This window comes from Nannobrachium achirus (assembly GCF_963921795.1).
Source record: "Nannobrachium achirus genome assembly, chromosome: 11".
Lineage (NCBI taxonomy): Eukaryota > Metazoa > Chordata > Actinopteri > Myctophiformes > Myctophidae > Nannobrachium > Nannobrachium achirus.
Window position 1 is genome coordinate 50561440 of NC_137820.1, and position 19473 is coordinate 50580912.

The 19473-nt window shown below is 42.6% G+C and overlaps 1 protein-coding gene across 2 annotated transcripts in view; it reads left to right on the top strand.

Annotated features, from left to right (window-relative positions):
• Positions 1 to 19473, top strand: part of LOC308294783 (guanine nucleotide-binding protein G(o) subunit alpha) — a gene marked incomplete at its 3' end in the record, with an annotated part of 183778 nt that overhangs the window by 46335 nt on the left and 117970 nt on the right. For both annotated transcript variants that reach the window (XM_080737633.1, XM_080737634.1), the window contains exon 3: positions 6641 to 6782. In XM_080737633.1, coding sequence (XP_080593759.1) covers positions 6641 to 6782 — 142 coding nt within the window. The remainder of the gene's footprint in view (positions 1 to 6640; positions 6783 to 19473) is intronic.

The window sequence follows — 19473 nt, forward strand, 5'->3', positions numbered from 1 at the left end:
TCGTCCCATCCCTAGTTTCCCGCGTGTATGCTCTGGTTTAGTGTTTGTCGATCATTGATTTCAGTTTTGATGTATATATCAACTAACCTGCCCTAACCAATACTTAAAATCAACAATAAACAATAATAGGCTATAACCAAGTGTAAAAAATAAAAAATAAAATCATTGCTCCAATGCAGAATCGCCCCATGTCCACAGGTGCATCCGACGTACTACTGTACTATACAGATCTGGTTTGGATTCACCTATAACTGGTGTAAACGACAGTTCTTACCAGCTATAAGAGACAAGAAGCATTTTTATATACGGTGGAAATGTACCTAATGGTGGTGGTTTATAAGACTAACCAGCCTATCGTCTGAGCAAATTAGGAGGATTTAAGAATGGATTGAACCTCTCACACTACAGGATAATCTAACCAGATAATCGCTCCTGATCAAGATTGAGCCGGGGACTTTTGAGTCAGAAACGCCCCTCCCTCCCAGCTATCGGGAGGGGCGTTTCTGACTCAAACGCTTCCCGATTATCCTGCAGTGTGAGCTGGGCTTGAGAATAAGTCCGTTATCTGTGCCAGTTCCCCCGGGATGGGATCTGTCTGTCCACTTGGCAGTGAGTCTGTAGGGGCTGTGTGAAAGTCACTGCTGTAAACAGAGGCCTGCCATAGTGCTGTAGGACTGGCAGGCTGCCTGATTGATCTGACTGAAACCCTATACTGCCTCAGACTGTACTGTCCTCACGTCAACACACACACACACGCACGCACACACACACACACACACACACACACACACACACACACACACACACACACACACACAGACACAGACACACACACACACTCTTAAACAGTCGTCGTAGATATACATAAACATGCACTTACTGTAGGTGTGCGGATCCATGCACAGTACAGTACGTCTGTTTTGGACATTCACATGCTGTGATGAGGCAGTGGCCGCCTACAGACACATGTACAGTGCACACCACCGTGGACATGGTTCTGTTCAGACTTGATTTTGGCAGGAGGTACATAACAGAGTGTGTGCGTGCGTGCGTGCGTGCGTGCGTGCGTGCGTGCGTGCGTGCGTGCGTGCTTGAGTGCGTGCGTGCGTGCGTGTGAGTGTGTGTGAGAGAGAGAGAGGGGAGCAGGAGAGAGAAGAGCGGGAGAGAGGTTCAAATGTTTTAATGGAATATCACCACACTGTTTTGTGAGAATGTCCTGATATTCTCTGTGCCAGTGTTAATTAATTTAGTCGAGAATTTATACCTACCGTACAGTTTAAAGATCTGAATTCTCATGACGGATTGCTCTTTGAGAAAATCCTTGTAGACAAATCATCAGTCAGCCTGCTCTCAGTACTGCGTACGGACGGAGCCATGTTATCTTTGGCTGTGGTTAAATAGGCCTATCCCTGTGAGTCCTCTCTGTTCACAGCTCTTGGTTTCCAGCGAAGTTTCACAACAGTGGGTTTCATTTCACTTGAAGTGTTTGGTGGCAGCAGATGTGAATCTTTCAGTGACATTAGTTACATCTGATGGGAGATCTGGATCAAACTAGGTTTGGAGTTCTTCTCGCCAGGAGTTGGGGAAACTCATAGACATAAAAAGCTAGACGCCTCCTCCGGCTCTGGGGAGCCTGTAAAAAAGGGAAGGTAGCCCGGACTGTGGCTTAGGGCGGATTCACACTGCGGTCTCGAGACCGGTCTCGAGGCTACTTGGCAGATGTTTAAACCGGTTTTGACAGTGTGAAGCGTGCGGTCTTCCTCAGAAACGGATAGCCTCGAAACCACCTCAAGAGGTAGTCTCGAGACTGCATTGTGCGACCTCGAGACCGGTGAGCCGCAGTGTGAAGCAACCGGCCTCAAAAACGGTATTGATGTTGAACGTGACCTCATATAATGTCGACGAGTCAGCCGTCGGCACAAATAAACACTGGGTAACAGTTGTCGACATGGCCATGGGATCAGCGACTTCATCTCACAGAGAGATTGCTTGCTTGTAGGACTGTCTTCTAAAATTCGTTTATATGTTTTATATCACCAGTTAGCCTACTACTGTGGTGCGCTGGACTGGTGTCATGTACTTCCAATTGGGAGAAGTAGCAATTGGCGAACAGTTATTTATTGTCTCGCACCAGCGCACTGAGGCAGGGGTGAAAGTGAGACGGGACGGCCAGAACCGGCGCTCCGTTAAAACATTCGGAACACGGGACTGTAATCTAGGCTGACCTAGGATCAGATTCAGGTCCGTTATTAGCCGCGAGGCAGCGACATGAAGTATGGCTGTAACTGTGAGATGATGGTTATGCTGCTCTGGGATCAGATTTACAGCGGGGGGGGGGGGGGGCGGGGGGGCTTGGTGCGTGCGTGCATGCATGTGTGTGCGCTGTCGCCCGTCGGGAAAGAAAAGCAGAAAGAGAAAGCACTAGCCTACAAGTTAAACCATGAACTGTTAAACCATGAAAACAAACCGAAAATGACTTACCGCTGTTGATAGAAAATAGCCTAAAAGTATTCCTTTATCCCTGACTTTTGTTTCGATGTTATAGATTCCTTGGCACTGCTTGTGCACTGCTGTGCCTGCTTGACGTGCCATTAATGTGAATATTAAGCCACAAGCGTTTCAGCCATGTTGATTATTAAATAATTAAAATAATAACGTGCGCTGCGCTGCATGTCTCGCTCATCATTCTGCACGTTTATGCGCCTGGAAAATAGCAGATCTACAAGCTCACAACGCGTCGCGGATGCAAGGTCAGTGTGAGCTTGTAGATCAGCGACACAGGTCAATTGATATGCAAATAGGCTTGTTTGTCTTGTCGAGGTGTGGGGGGTGCGAGACCCAAGACCACTGCAACAATGTTCCACACTGCGCTGTCGCGCGTCATTGAATTGTTACACCAACTTTCGTGCCTGAATTTATTGGCAACCACCATCAGCAATGTCGCATAGTTGATGACACTATGTGCATACCGCCACCTATAGGACCGGGCTGTATAGTGCTAGTGATCTCCAGGGAGGCCAGAAGGTCTGCCAATGTGAATGCTGGCCAGCGTGAACCAGCAACCGGTTTCAGAATCAGTTCTAATCAAACGGATTGCAGTGTGAATCCGCCCTCAGTGGCCTGGCCACCCACCTAGGCTTCAAAGTAGCCTGACAGTTCATCGCGAGTTCGTGTCCCGTTCCCAACGATCTTTGCTGCATGTCTCTCCCCGTCTCTCACCCGGTTTCCTGTCTATCTACACTGTACACTATTATGAAAAAGGCAGAAAAGGTCCAAAAAATATTTAAAAAAAAAAGAAAAAGGAAAGGAAAGACAATATGGAAGGCACAGGCACTTGCTTTGGCAATGTAAACTTCTGTTTTCTCATGCCAATAAAGCTCCTTTGAATTGAATTGAAGCCATGTATTGAATTTAATTGAATTTAAATCCTTTGAGTTGGATTTATTACAATACATTTACCCCCATCAAATTTACCCCCATTGATTCCGGCTGGGGACCCAAACGCAAACGCATTGGGTCCCCATGCGGAATCAATGGGGGTAAATTGACTATAATCAAATTGTTGTCTCTGCGACAAATAAAATAAAAATATTATTGAACTCAAGTCTCTATGCCGTGAGTAATCAATAGTACTATAATCATTTTGGGTGTGAACTATTTAAGTAAAGTAGGACAATGAATAAAAGACTTTCCTTCCACAACTAACGAGATTGCAAGTTTGGCAAGCTGCATCAGTGCGCTAAAGGACTAAAAAGTTGACATAATGAAAAAGGACAACCCTCTCCAAGAAAACTGGCTTTAATTGCATTTTGCTTCTTACTTTAGTTTTGCCCTGCTATCTGGTCTATGTGGTGGGGAAAAGGGCATCTCGTAATATGTGTTTGCCACTGCCAGTTAGATACAGTATGGCTGTCATTAGTCAAACATATTCAAAACATAGTCAGCAGTAGAGTATTGCTGACATTGGCGCTTCAGGAAAACCACATCCACGGCGATGGAGGCTCAGTATACTTGGGAATCCCATGGCTGTTGGGATTTCCTGAGGGGAAAAAAAGATTGCTTGGTATTTATCGACTGAATGTGCCCGTTTACTGCTTTAGCAATCTGTGAACATAAACAGTGGTCAAAATCAATGTGAATAATTTCGTGGAGCATAAGGAAGTGAAGTGTAAAAGTATTAGATGTTGTTTAAATGTTGCACACATTATTGGCTACAGTATATGTAATCTATCTGTCTCTAACATTCTGTCTAATTCTTCTACTTCCTGTCTGTCTGTCTCTCTTTCATCTCTCTGCCGTCTCACTTTCTGTTTATGGCTACGTATCTTTGTCTGCCAACCCGTCTCTCCATCGATACTTCTGCCTGCTTGTATGAATGAAATGAATGGACCATTGTAAAGCGCTTTGAGTTTGCAACTTGCTTAGAAAAGCGCTATAAAAATGCAATCCATTAGTATTATTACCGTACTTATGTACTGTCTCTGTCTCTATAATCGAGCTGTCTGTCAGTCTTTTGTCCGTCTTCCTACCTCAGTGTCTGTCTGTCTGACTGACAGTCTTTGTCTTGATAACGGACTGAGTCTACTACTGTACCTGCCTGTCAGTGTGTTATTGTTGCATTGACCATGGTTTAATCTCATCACCTTTGTACACCCACACACACACACACACACACACACACACACACACACACACACACACACACACACACACACACACACACACACACACACACACGCGCATGCACATACACACACACACACACACACACACACACGCTTAGTTTTCATAGGTTGTGGGGACATTACTTAGACTTCCATTCATTTCCTGTGGCCTTACCCTAACCTCTATCCCTAACCCTAATCCTAACCCTAAACCTAACCCTGACCCTAACCCTAACCCAAACCGTTGTGGGGACCTACTATTTGGTCCCCACAATGTCTATTTTCTCCAATTCTACTATACTTGTGGGGACATTTGGTCCTCTCAAAGTAATAAAAACCTATCCACACACACACACACACACACACACACACACACACACACACACACACACACACACACACACACACACACTTCCATGCCTCTTCCCCTCCTTTCCTCCTTCCCTGTCCTTACCCGCCCTAAGGTGGAAGTGCTATATTTCAGGAACGGCGGGCACAAACATGGGCAGAGTTGTTTATTATGTCATCACGCGCTGAGCATTATTGAGAAAGAGAGCGAAAGAGAGAGTGATTTCCATTTCCACTATGCTGTTTTCTTAACACTTGGCTGAGTTGGTGCATTCAATTTGAAAAGACGCTCGTCTTTCCATCCATCTCTGTCTCTTGATTTCTATGTCGGTCTCTCTTTCTACCCGTCTCTCTCTCTTCATATGCTGTATATATCTCTCTTTCTACCCGTCTCTCTCTCTTCATATGCTGTATATATCTCTCTTTCTACCCGTCTCTCTCTCTTCATATGCTGTATATATCTCTCTTTCTACCCGTCTCTCTCTCTCTTCATATGCTGTATATATCTCTCTTTCTACCTGTCTCTCTCTCTTCATATGCTGTATATATCTCTCTTTCTACCTGTCTCTCTCTCTTCATATGCTGTATATATCTCTCTTTCTACCTGTCTCTCTCTCTTCATATGCTGTATATATCTCTCTTTCTACCTGTCTCTCTCTCTTCATGTGCTGTATATATCTCTCTTTCTACCTGTCTCTCTCTCTTCATGTGCTGTATATATCTCTCTTTCTGGCTGTCTCTTTGTACCTTTTTGTGACGTGTCATGTCATGTACGGCCGGCAGGTTGAGGCGTGTCAGTGTATGGGGAGAGGAAGAGAGAGTCTCAGTACACAGATCATTAGAGACTATGGGGAAATATCACACACACACACGCACACACACACAGACACACAACTGTCCGCTACTGTTAATTTGTCTGTCTGTCTGACTCACCTACCAGTGGTGTAACGTAATAGTACATTTACTTAAGTACTGTACTTAAGTATGATTTCTATGGTATTTGTACTTTACTGGAGTATTTCCAGTGTCCAATACTTTCACTTCTACTCCACTACATCTCAAATCCAAATATTGTACTTTTACTCTACTTCATTTACTTGAAAACTTTAGTTACTAGTTACTTTGTAGATTGATTATTATTACAAAACATACATTAACCACTTCAGCCTTATACTGTATACATTCCAGCAGTTTGAAAATAGCCGATCTACAAGCTCACAATGCGTTGCGATGCAACACATTGTGAGCTTGTAGATCAGCTATTTTCAAATGATTTCTATACATTTGAAAACCTGTGAAATGACATTCTGCACAATGAGTACTTGAGTACAATGAGTGCTTTTGATACTTAAAGTACATTGTGATGCCATTACTTTTGTACTTTTACTCAAGTCATTTTTGAACTTGTAACAGAGTACTTCTACATTGCAGTATTGATATTTTTACTTAAGTAACAAATGTGAGTACTTTTTCCACTTCTGTCACCTACTGTATCTGCCTTTCTGAGAAGTTACTTTTGTTTGTAGAAAATAAAATGACAGTGAAAACCTGACAACAGAGGTTTATTCACCATCTGTACAATGTGTGTGTGTGTGTGTGTGTGTGTGTGTGTGTGTGCTCTTGCTTAGGATCATCCACGAGGATGGTTTCTCAGGTGATGATGTGAAGCAGTACAAGCCAGTGGTCTACAGCAACACCATCCAGTCGCTGGCCGCCATCGTCCGCGCTATGGACACGCTGGGCTTGGACTACGGAGACAAAGAACGCAAGGTCAGTGCACACACACAGACACACACACACTAGGGCTGTATGACTAGTTTGAAGCTTCAAAGCTTCATTCATAACATCGACATTTGACATTGTTAATTAACATAATGAACTATTTCACTAACACGCTGTGAACAGTCATAATGAAAATCCCACGGTAGTCGTGGCTTGTTGATCGATGCTGCTGAACCTTCTTCAACCTCTCTGAGTGCACACGGTTCCTTACTTTGTCTGACTCATACGTATCTATAAGGCTAAGTAAGGCAGCAAGTATACAGTTTGCAGCTTTGAAAACGTGGCGGCTACAGGTTTCTCTTTATGGAAAAAGAACCTTCACCATGAAAACAGAAGCAACATGGATGACGGCCATCATAATGTTAATCCTTTGGTGGAGAACGTTTCCATTCAGCCAAGTTTCACGTTAGAAAGACATTGATTTCACTCGGTACACTCAGACTGCGCGCACGCACATACCCATGCCCATATGCACATCTTGTTTGTGACCTTTATTAAAATAAATGATTGCCTATTGCATATCCATTCGGTCAGCTCTGTTCATAAATGACCCATCGAAATGTGTGTCACAAAGTCTCCCATTGATAAATTAATCAATATGGCTCTTCGATATTCTATGGTCAGATCATTGCAAAAAATATATATATATACCAGAATTGCATAGTTGCAGTAACACAATATGATGATGAAGATGATGATGAAGAAGATGGTTAAAATGAGATGTGGCATCTTTACCTAAATCACACAAAGGATAAATAGAAAAACAAATACAGATTTGAACACAGTAACATACAGTATCTACTGCATACAAGGTTCACCGTGGTGTTGTATTCTAGTGGTTTTGGCACAAAATATTACAATGTACTACTGCAGTGGTTCTCAACCTTTTTAGGCCGCGACCCCCAAAATAATCATATTTTAACTGTGGACCCCCCCACTCTGACGAGGGGAAATCTTGCTCTTTCGAACGACCGTCATTTCGACAAAGGAGCGTCGGGAGGGTTAGCGACTCACCCCACGGAGGTTAGGGTTAGGGTAAGGGTTAGAGTTGGGTGTCCAAAAGATGACACGTAGTAACAGCGAAACACTCCCCCCTGACGAGCTCTAAGAGTTGAGGAATTACATTTTGTATAACACGGTTCTAAATTTCAGATCTACATGCTCACAACGCCTCGTAACGCGAGGCGCTGTGAGCATGTAGATCTGCTATTTTCACAATTTCTGCCTCTACTATTAGACAAATTGGCCAAGGTTTAATTTGTCATTTTAGAGGTATTAAATTATCACGTTAGAAATGTGCAGATACCCTAGATACACTTAAACTTTATGTTAGTTTGTTTACTGTTGAGTGAGAAAACATTGTTGGACATTAAGTTAATCATCTGGGGACCCCGCAAAATATTTTGTGGACCCCCCCCCCCCCAGGTTGAGAACCACTGGACTACAGCACAATGGAAACTGCTGCCAGTCCTCTTACTGTACAGCAGTACATTGATCAAATAAGATTGGTTGAAAGGTCAAGTTCAAAGGTTGGTGATCTTGATCATCGTTGGAAGCTTTAGGGCACTGTTTGCCAAACACTGAATAGTCAAAACATTTTTGCCAGGGCAGTAGAATATTTAGATTTAGATTTTGAGCAGTTTCTGGAATTCCTAATGATGATGGACGTGGTGATGATGGTTTTGGTATGCCGGGTTTGAAGAAAAGTGTTCCCTCATTGAGTGCAGCCTCGCTGTCCCATCTGGTTGAGTTACCCTGCTAGAGGTCATTGGTTTGTCAGGGGTGGCAGGATGCTCTTTGGGTAGTGTAGATATCAGATCACACACACACACACACACACACACACACACACACACACACACACACACACACACACACACACACACACCACACACACACACACACACACACACACACACACACACACACACACACACTGCAAAACAAAACAAAACGCGTCATTGTATTAAGCACACAGGTAAATGAAGATAACCTTAACAAACCGTGGCGGCCATAGCACGCGCACACATACACACCATTGACCTTAACCTTAACTTAAGGCTTAGTATATTTATACATTGATACTCTGAGAGAAGAGGACTGAAATAACAATACTCCTATTGATTAGGATATGATATCACTGTGTGTGTGTGTGTGTGTGTGTGTGTGTGTGTGTGTGTGTGTGTGTGTGTGTGTGTGTGTGTGTGTGTGTGTGTGTGTGTGTGTGTGTGTGTGTGTGTGTGTACGCGCATATGCTGTACGTGTTTAACTGCGTGTTTAATATAGCTTGGTATTGTATTTCTGGAAGAAGAACAGAGGTGAAGAGAAGGGTCCAAGGCATATGGATCACTGTTTCCATAGAGTCTGAAGGAAGTAGAGTGGGTGTGGAAGCATATTCACATACGTATTGTAGTGGGGTTATCAGTAGGGCATTCACGAATACTGATTTTTTGTATTCGAATTATTCGACCTCAAAGTATTCTAATAGTCGAATATTCAACAGGACTGGCCAAACTGTCAAATATTAAGTAATCAAGAGGCGAACATTGTGAAAATAGCCGATCTACATGCTCACAACGCCTCGCGTTGCGAGGCGTTGTGAGCATGTAGATCGGCTATTTTCACAATATTTATCTAGGGAACCGAGTCACATTAAATGTAATACCTACAATTCCAAGATGTGTACATCTCGTGTACACATCTATAAAATATTTATTTCTGCCAAATATCTAAATGGCAACAGTGAAAACTAAGCATTCTTCAGAAAAATGCATACTGTTCACGTTAATGTTGGTCTTACTTGTACTGTACAGAGGTAGTATTAGAGACGTGATGTTAGTGATGTGTACAGTATGTTACAAGTGTGGGATTCAAAAGGAAAGGTTATTGAAGAGCCAGTCACTGGGTGAAAAATGGGTTACAAAATCGTGGGATAAGAATTTAGAGAAAAGAAGAGCTAGTCTCTACTTATTAAACCCAGATTGATATCGGCCAGACGCCATTACAGTTTGACCTTTTGGCTGACATCTGTATCGTAAGTCTGTAAGTAAAGTAATCTAAGTATGTATGTAAGTGAAAGACGAAATATCAGTAATAGGTGGGCTAGGACTTTCTAGAATCGGGATTCACATTGGACCCAAAAATACTTTTTATATTTCAGATGGCTAAAGGCCATTAATATAGACTTCACACCAGCAGTGGTCCAAGAAGAGAGCACTGTGGGACATCACATGTCCCACAGGGCTGCACAGCAAGGGGAATCTGATACAAAGGCTCCATTTACAATCATAGACTTGTATTTGATGAATGCTCTAGACAGAGGGGTTTAGTTGAAAAAATGTTTATCCAATTCCAACAATCGTTGCCACTCTTCCAGTTTGGCCTACAGTACAGTATGTATGTACATACTGCTATTGATGTATGCAGAGCAACAGCTAAGAATGTTAGGATATTTAATATAACATTTTATATAGCGATAAAAAGACAGTTACTGTGCATTTACACATTTGTTTCAACTAATTTAACCATCATGTGAATGCTTGGATATCAGATGGATAGTTAAAGGGGTATTTCACTTTAAAAAAAAAACATTTTGTCATTTTATCGTCTAATCAGGCTTTTGAGAACACCCCGGACAGATTTTGAATTTCTTCATTCAGTATTTAGATATTTGATATTCATTTCCCCCTTCCAGGACCTTCCTATACAAACCCATTATAACTTCAAACTCCATTTTAACCATGATAGATTCATTGAAAACAACTGCCCTTTTTTCTGATGACTCCTGACACCCTCCGAATACGTGAGCTGGCCGTGTTTTTTTTATAACATTTTTCATTTATTTTTTATAATCTTTTATTGTATTTAATAATTTTCATTTCCCCAAAGAATTAATAGAAATCAATGTAAAATCGTATAAAAAAAAAAAAAACACGGTCTGCTCACGTATTCGGAGGGTGTCAGGAGTCACCAGAAAAAAGTACAGGTGTTTTAATAGAATCTGTCAAGGGTAAAATGGAGTTTGAAGTTATAATGGGTTTGTATAGGAAGGTCCTGGAAGGGGGAAATGAATATCAAATATCTAAATACTGAATGAAGAAATTCAAAAACTGTCCTGGGTGATCCCAAAAGCCTGATTAGACAATAAAATGACAAAACGTGAAATACCCCTTTAAATTATTATTTGTTGCTCTCTAATTGTGATTATCTAATAGTGAGAGCTTGAATCGTTGTTGTTCTTCACTAAAAAGGATAATCAATTCCCCAAAATGTGTCCTATGATATTTATTTCTTAAGTGATTCCAGTATGTTTTATTGGCATTTTTGATGATCATGCCAACCCATGCTCAAGTAGAGACTGTGACCAGAGAGACAGTAAAGTGGGGGTAGAAAGAGAGTGGTGGCATGCAGCACCTAGCCTGGATGCCAGCCTGTTCGCTCCGTTCTGCGATTTGTTATGTCTCTCCGCATCACAGTCTGGAAAGCCTCGTACCCCAAGGGGAGGTGGGACATAGAAGCAGGATTCACACATCCGTGGCTGCCGATTGGTCTGTGGTGCGGAGCAACCCTAACCCTACTCTGATTCTTTGGAACAACGCCACATGGCTTTCCAGTCACCGCAGCTTCCGATTGGTCTGTGGTGCGGGGCGGGACAAATACACCAGTCTGTATTGGCTGGCTGATGACGTAGCGGAGAAACAAAACAAATTGCGTAACGGAGCGAACAGGCTGGTATCCAGGCTATGCAGCAACTTGGGTGGGATTCAAACCCAGGCGAGTGACGTTCGTGACGTAATTAGGTTTTGATGTAAGTAAAATTGGCAAACTTTTGTTTGCCAATTTCCCTCACAATGCACCTGGATTTACTTCTTCCGGGTGCTTCAAAACGCCACTGAGCATTGCTCTCTATTATATATATATACTCTATGATGGTGACATGATAACATAGACTTTCCTTCATCCTCTCATCATCATCATCATCCTGCTCGTCCCTTTCTTTCTCCTGCCCTCACCCCCCCCCCCCCCCCCTCTCTCTCTCTCTCACTTTGGTTGGTTGCTATGGTGACCCTGTGTTTTGCCTTCCTCTCAACACATTCCACAAGCCTGTGTCCAAGGACAGTGTAACACACACACACACACACACACACACACACACACACACACACACACACACACACACACACACACACACACACACACACACACACACCACTCAGTGACAACAAGTTTGAAGATAGGCCTTGTCACTGCCGTATGAATCGGCGAGCATGTTTTCAGTTGGAGCTTTCAGAGGGGAGGCTTCAGGGGCGTCACAAGGGGGGAAGTGGGACTGAGTTACTAGGGCCCAAGGTAATTATTTTATACATGAAAAATAGCAGATATACAAGCTCAAGCGAGCTTGTAGAGCTGCTATTTTTGAGTTTTTTAAGTCGTGAAAATGTGTGTAAATCTTTGAATATATGTATTTTTTAAGCAAACATTTGTAACTCAAATTTTGCTTCTGGGGGTCCGTGGCCAAATACATATCATTTTGGGGGTCCTTCACATGAAAAGGTTTGAGCACCACTGACATAGAAACATAGGTTTTTCAAAAAAAACCTTAGAAGGATTTGAAATATCAAATATTCAAAGACTTGCACAAATTGTCACGATAAAAAAAAAAATAGCAGATCTGCAAGCTCATATCTGCTATTTTTCAATAGTTAAAGCACAAAATGATGCATATTAATGCTTTCCCAGTCTAAAATGGGTCAAACCCCCTCCCCTATGAAGAACATTCATGGGGGGCCCGCAGTGAATCCTTGTACCCAGGGCCCAGAATTTGGTGCCACACCGCTGGGAGGCTTTAGCACAGAGCTTCTAAGATAGATCCTTCCAACGTGGGTTGGCCATGTGCCAGATTTGGCCCTCCACACAGCACATTTATTTTATCCTCTAAATGGCTCAGAAGAATCATGCATAATTAAATATTGCCGCTATCGTGCGGAAACCTCATACTGTATGTCGGTATGTGCAGTCGCTTTTCAGGAATTGGAGATCTAGCTTGTTGTAGTATAGCTATTTTCACTACTTTTGCTTGTCGCATTGTCACATTGAACGAACAAAGTACCGGTAGGTCATGAAATGACCGTTTTCTGTTTTCTGCCCGACATCGATGATATTTGGTGGCACTTTTGAATGCTTATTAGCTCAGTGCAAGGTTATTCAACATGATGTAGTATTGTATAATACAGGACATTACTGCTGCCCTCAGCATAATGTCATTTTGGGACCATGTTTCAAATAGTGCATAATATCAGATGTTTAATGAGAACTCAGAAACACTGTGAGTAACCATAAAGGACATGGTTTTTGTTCAAGATTCAGGAACATGAAACGGGGCAACATTTTACAAGACAAACAACAATGTGTGCAGACTACAATATCAATGTGCAAATCGCATGCAGGATAATCTGACAGGCAGTGACAGAACCGCTTTAATTTTTAATGACCGTTATATAATGTCAATATTATTACACAGTTTGTACTTTGTACTGACACAGATGATCAAAACATATGCCTAAATTCTTAGAGCACAGCACACAAAGCACGATCCATGTGTGCCAATTTAAATTATTTAATTAACCAACTAATTAATTTAGTTTTTGAATTAATAGGAACAACAGGATCTTGCTCTGCAGCTTGGCTCAGTCTAAATCACACCTGACCTCCAGCAATATACTGGTTCATAACCACGGCATACAATTCACAGAACACTGCGTACATGCTCCTCTCAATAATAAAGTGTACAGCATCCTTCACTGAATCTTATGAGTGAGCCCAGGGCGGTAACTAGTGTGACACATTGTGTGTGTGTGTGTGTGTGTGTGTGTGTGTGTGTGTGTGTGTGTGTGTGTGCGTGTGCACGGCACGCGTGTGTGTGTGTGTGTGTGTGTGTGTGCGTGTGTGTGTCTTGCGCTGAACATGGCTGAAGCGCCACCGTGTCAAGTGAATCATAGTGCATGTGCCTGCCTGTGTTTGATGCATTGCCCATCGGCTACATTTTCCACAAACTAATTGCTTCAGTGCGTCCATACAAGTGCTGGGATTAAAAATAACCCAGCATAATGTCCGTGTGTGCACGCATGTTCAACGCTATTCTATGTCCAAGTTACAGTATGTGTGTGCGCATGTGAATGCATAGAATGCATAGCATCCCCTATGGTTTATTCTCCCATCGCCTGAAATGTGGTGCATTAATTACAGTTGTAGCCATTTGCCATTATGGCATCATGCCTGCGCTATGCTTGCTTTGTGCGACTCTGGTGTGCAACTAGGGATGGGATGATAAGCAATGTTATCGTTTAACGTGATAAAAAACACTCGCGATAATTGTATCGTGGAGATTTTATTTATCGTGATATCGTCCTCCGTCATGCACTGAAATCGGTTCACCTTTTATTTGCCGAGCTGCATATCCGGTACCATTTAAACCCTCTATTGGTAAAAGGTAGTTATAATATACGTACTTGATACAGTCTTTTTCTCACTCTTTATCAAATGTCCGATCTACAAGCTCACAACGCGTTGCAACGCGTCGTGAGCTTGTAGATCTACAATTTTTTTGCAAATCATGTTCCGCCCCAGGATAATGATTTTTTATTATCGCGATAATATCGTAAATTGCGATTTCTTTTGTCACAATAATTGTGATATGAAATGTTCATATCGTCCCATCCCTATGTGCAACCAAGTCTAAATCGCCCTTGAAGCCATGTACAGCCAGTGCTGTTGGAGTCAGAAGATGTTGTGCCCAGGGGCGTCACACCAAATTCTGGGCCCTGGGTACAAGGATTGACTGCGGGCCCCCATGAATGTTAACAATTGAAAAATAGCAGCTATACAAGCTCACAGCGCGGCACCGAGTGCCGCGCTGCGAGCTTGTATATCTGCTATTTTTGAAAAATCGTGAAAATTTGTGCAAGAAACCTATGTCAAGGACCCCCAAGATGATATGCATTTGGCCACGGACCCCGATCTCAAAATATTTCGTTCCAGGGACCCCCAGAAGCAAAATTTGAGTTACAAATGTTCGCTTAAAAATACATATATTCAAATATTTGCACACATTTTCACGACTTTTCAAAAATAGCAGATCTACAAGCTCGCAGCGCGGCACTCGGTGCCGCGCTGTGAGCTTGTATATCTGCAATTTTTCAATAGCTAAAGTATGAAATAATAAAGGCCCCTTCACCACCTTGGGCCCTATTATCTCAGTCCCACTTTCCTACCCCTAGTGACGCCCCTGGTTGTGCCACTATTGATTGAGTACGGTAAGTGGTGTGGGGGATAGCAGTGCAGAGTGAAAGATGGGCCAGTCAGTGAGAGACATATTCCAATCCATAACATTGACTGTGCCTGGTAAAAGGTTTAACCCACTAATCCACCAATAGATCACATGTCTATTTATTAGCTGAGCAGTTAGTGTGAGCCACTCTGTGGCTTTTTCTATTTGTTTTGGTCAGTACGTACGTACGTACGTAGTACATCCTAGCTCACACATGCCTCTAGACCAGTGGTTCTCAACCTGTGGGTCGGGACCCCCAGGGGGGTCCCCAAATTATTTTGGGGGGTCCCCAGATGATTAGTTTAATGTGAAACATTGTTTTCTCACTTAACAGTAAACAAACAAACATAAAGTGTAAGTGTATCCACCTGTTTCCATGAGAATTCACTGTAGCATTATCTGCGGGACACTTCCGGTTAACAGCAGACATACAAGCTCACGTCGCGTTGCAGATGCAACCGTTGTGAGCTTGTAGATCACACTCCGCTGCGGCGCCGGAAGCTGCCACACAGCTTCTGTGCAATGCACGATGGGATGTTGGAAAGTCGTGGATAGAGGGTATCTGCACATTTCTAAAGCGAACATTTAAGGACTTTTTAATACCTCTAAAATGACATATTGGCCAAATTGTCAAATATTAGAGACAGAGATTGTGAAAATAGCTGATCTGCATGCTCACAACGCCTCGCAACAAATAGAACCGTGTTATACAAAATGTACTTCCTCAACTCGGGTCCCCAGCTAAAATATGATTATTTTGCGGGTCACGGCCTGAAAAGGTTGAGAACCACTCTAGACCAGTGGTTCAGTTTTTTTGGCCAGCTACCCCCTATCCAATTTCCAGGTCCCTTAGTGCCCCTCCCACATCCAATTAAAATGCACTGTAGGCTAGTACAGTTTTTGCTCTGAACATTAATCTGTTGTTTGGCATTCAATGAGAAGTCTTCTAGAATAATGAATAAACATTAGAGATTAAACTGGAGAATGCAGTTTGAGAATATGATCATTACTGTAGCATACTTCTGAGCGAACAAAGTAATCAAATTTCTGTGACTAATCTATTCCAAGAATAGAATTGTATAGCCATCAAATAGGCCAGGGATACCATTGTGTTGTGTTTTTCTTATATACCAACGAATCAACATGAAGAATTTCTTACAGGTTTTTTATAATTGACTAAATCTTTTAATCTTATTAAGCACTTATCCCTGTATTATACTTTACAATGGTGGTGTACAAAAGTAGTGAAACTAGCTGATCTACTGTACACACTGTATTTGTTCTTGTAGATGCTATTTTCCCTACTAGTTCTTATCTTTTGTTTATCGGAGCCATTGGAGCCTCTCATGCTAAGGAGAACTCATTCTGGATTCCGTTGCAGCCCTGCTGCCACACACAGGGGCGTCACAAGGGGGGGAAAAGTGGGACTGAGTTACTAGGGCCCAAGGTGGAGGGGCCTTAACTATTTTATACTTTAGCTATTGAAAAATAGCAGATCTACATGCTCGCAAGCATGTAGATTATTTTTGAAAAGTCGTGAATACATTTTTTTTTTAAACAAACATTTGTGACTGAAATTTTGCTTCCTGGGGGGTCCCTGGAACTAAATATTTTGAGATGGGGGTCCATGGCCAAATACATATCATTTTGGGGGTCCCTCACATGAAAAGGTTTGAGCACCACTGACATAGAAACATAGGTTTTTCAAAAAAATATTCAAAGACAAAGACACATTTTCAAGATTTTTCAAAAATAGCAGATCTACAAACGTACAAGCTTGACCTTGTATACCTTCTATTTTTCAATAGTTAAAGCACAAAATAACGCGTAAATTAATGCATTCCCAGTCAAAATGGGTTAAACCCCCTCCCTATGAAGAACATTCATGGGGGGCCCGCAGTGAATCCTTGTATCCAGGGCCCAGAATTTGGTGCGACACTCCTGGCCGCACATGTTTATGCATGCACACGAGCACGCAGGCATGCACACACACACACACACACACACACACACACACACACACACACACACACACACACACACACACACACACACACAAGTACACACACACACACATTGCTCCCTGCTGAAAATCACTGTCGCCCTGGACCGGAAAGCAGGGTGCGATAGAGGGAGAGGGAGAAGGGGAGAGGGAGCGGCGGAGAGAGGGAGAGAAGGATGGTAGGTCACGGAGCAGGAAAGAGATGGGAGAGGTGGCAGATGGGTCCCTGGGCATGGGTGTTGCTGTGGAAACCAACCACTGAAGCTCTTGGCTTGTGTGTGTGTATGTGTGTGTGTCATGCTCGCTCGCGTGCACGTTTGTGTGTGCAGGCATTTGTGCATGTGCATGTGTCTTCTTGTATGTGTGTATTCCCAGGAGTGATCATCATGTGAGCAACACTCTTCTGACAATAATAGTCCCTCTCCTTGTTAAAAAAAAGGTCTCATCCTGCACAGACGCAGCACTGTGTGAAGAAAAGCAGAAACGGCTCCTTCTAAACCTTGTTGACATAGTTAAACGAAGACAGAGACATTTTTCGTTACCAGTAAGACGCCTAAGGGTGAAAAGCGACCTCACCCTAAAGGGCGAGGTTGAACCATGTCTTGGCCATCTGGCCAAAGGGATTTGGTTCCCCTGGCATCACAGGGATCTCCATATATGGCAATAAAAGGGATTTGGTTCCCCTGACATCACAGTGATTATATATTGGCATTCACAGATATGGGCTTAATATTGATGACATCAGGGATCTCCATATATGGGCATAGAAGGGATCTGGTTCCCCTGGCATCACAGGGATCTCCATATCTCCATATATGGGCATAAAAGGGATTTGGTTCCCCTGGCATCACAGGGATCTCCATATATGGCAATAAAAGGGATTTGGTTCCCCTGACATCACAGTGATGTCAGAGCTACCAAATGAAAACACGAGTTCCATTTTGTGAACATGTTAAGAGATTTGATGGCAAAGAGTTGTTTTGCAAAGGGATCTTCAACGTTTTCAGATCAAGGACCCCTTAGTTGAGAGAGAGATGAAGCAGGGACCCCCACAACCCTTTGTACCTCAACCTCTGTGCTTACTGCTTAGTATGCTCTTTTTTCCCCTCCACACCTAAAGTATTTGCCGAAAATAGCCAATCTGCAAGCTCACAACACTTTGCAGTGTGAGGTGTTGTGAGCTTGTAGATCTGCTATTTTTGAAAAATTGTGAAAATGAGTGCAAGTCTTTGAATATCTTTGACCCGATCTTTGACCCGACTTCTAAATCCTTCCTCTAAAATCGAAATCATGCTGTTCTCAAACCTTTTCATGTGAAGGACCCCCAAAATTACAGGTATTTGGCCACGGACCCCCCATCTCAAAATATGTTATTCCAGGGACCCCCCAGAAGCAAATATTTGAGTTACAAATGTTCGCTTTTAAGTAGATATATTCAAAGACTTGCAAAAAAAAACATGATTTAAAAAAAATAGCAGATCTACATGTGCTTGTATATTTGCTATTTTTCAATAGTTAAAGCAGTCAATAATCCTAGGCCTAAATGGGTTAAACAAATAATTACAATTTGAGTGCAAAAATAACTTGAAAAGAAACTATTTACAAGCTCACAATGCAGGTAGAGATAACAAGTAACCAACAAGTAATAGACTCGAATAGTCGACTCATATTGAAGAATCGCCACCCCGTGGCTGAACAGCCACACTACACGTTGAAATAAAATATCACATTTCTAGGGGGCGCGGCTAAGAATTTGGAGGCGTGTTTGACAGAGGTACCTCTAGGCACCTCTTGACACCTCTAGGTGTCATTTTAGACTTGGCGACGCTAAATGTTGTAACCCACTGTAGAAGCAGAGTTATACATTTCAGCTAAAATTGCCCAATCTAAAGTATAATCTATTTTGTGGGAGGGATCAGAAATATGGGGATATGGATCGTTTAGGATTTGAATCATTAAGGTTGTTAGAGTATAGTTTACTTTTAATGCAGTAATGGTATTTTTGAGCGGTGGTCACAACGCTCCTATACGTGGCCGTGTGTGTGGGTCTGTCTGTCTGTCTGTCTGTCTGTTTGTCTGTCTGTCTGTATGTCTCCGTGTCCGTAGCCTGGCCCTGCAGTAACCTTTTCTGACCACACATGTTAAGGAGGGGCGCTGTTGCACACACACACACACACACACACACACACACACACACACACACACACACACACACACACGCACACACACACACCACCGCTCAGTTCACACGAGTGTGATTTTTTAATTTATTTTGCCGTTTCTTCTTTTTTGTATCAAAAATGTCCTTAAATTGTCACCTGGGGACTCCCCAAAATCCTGTGGGGACCGAC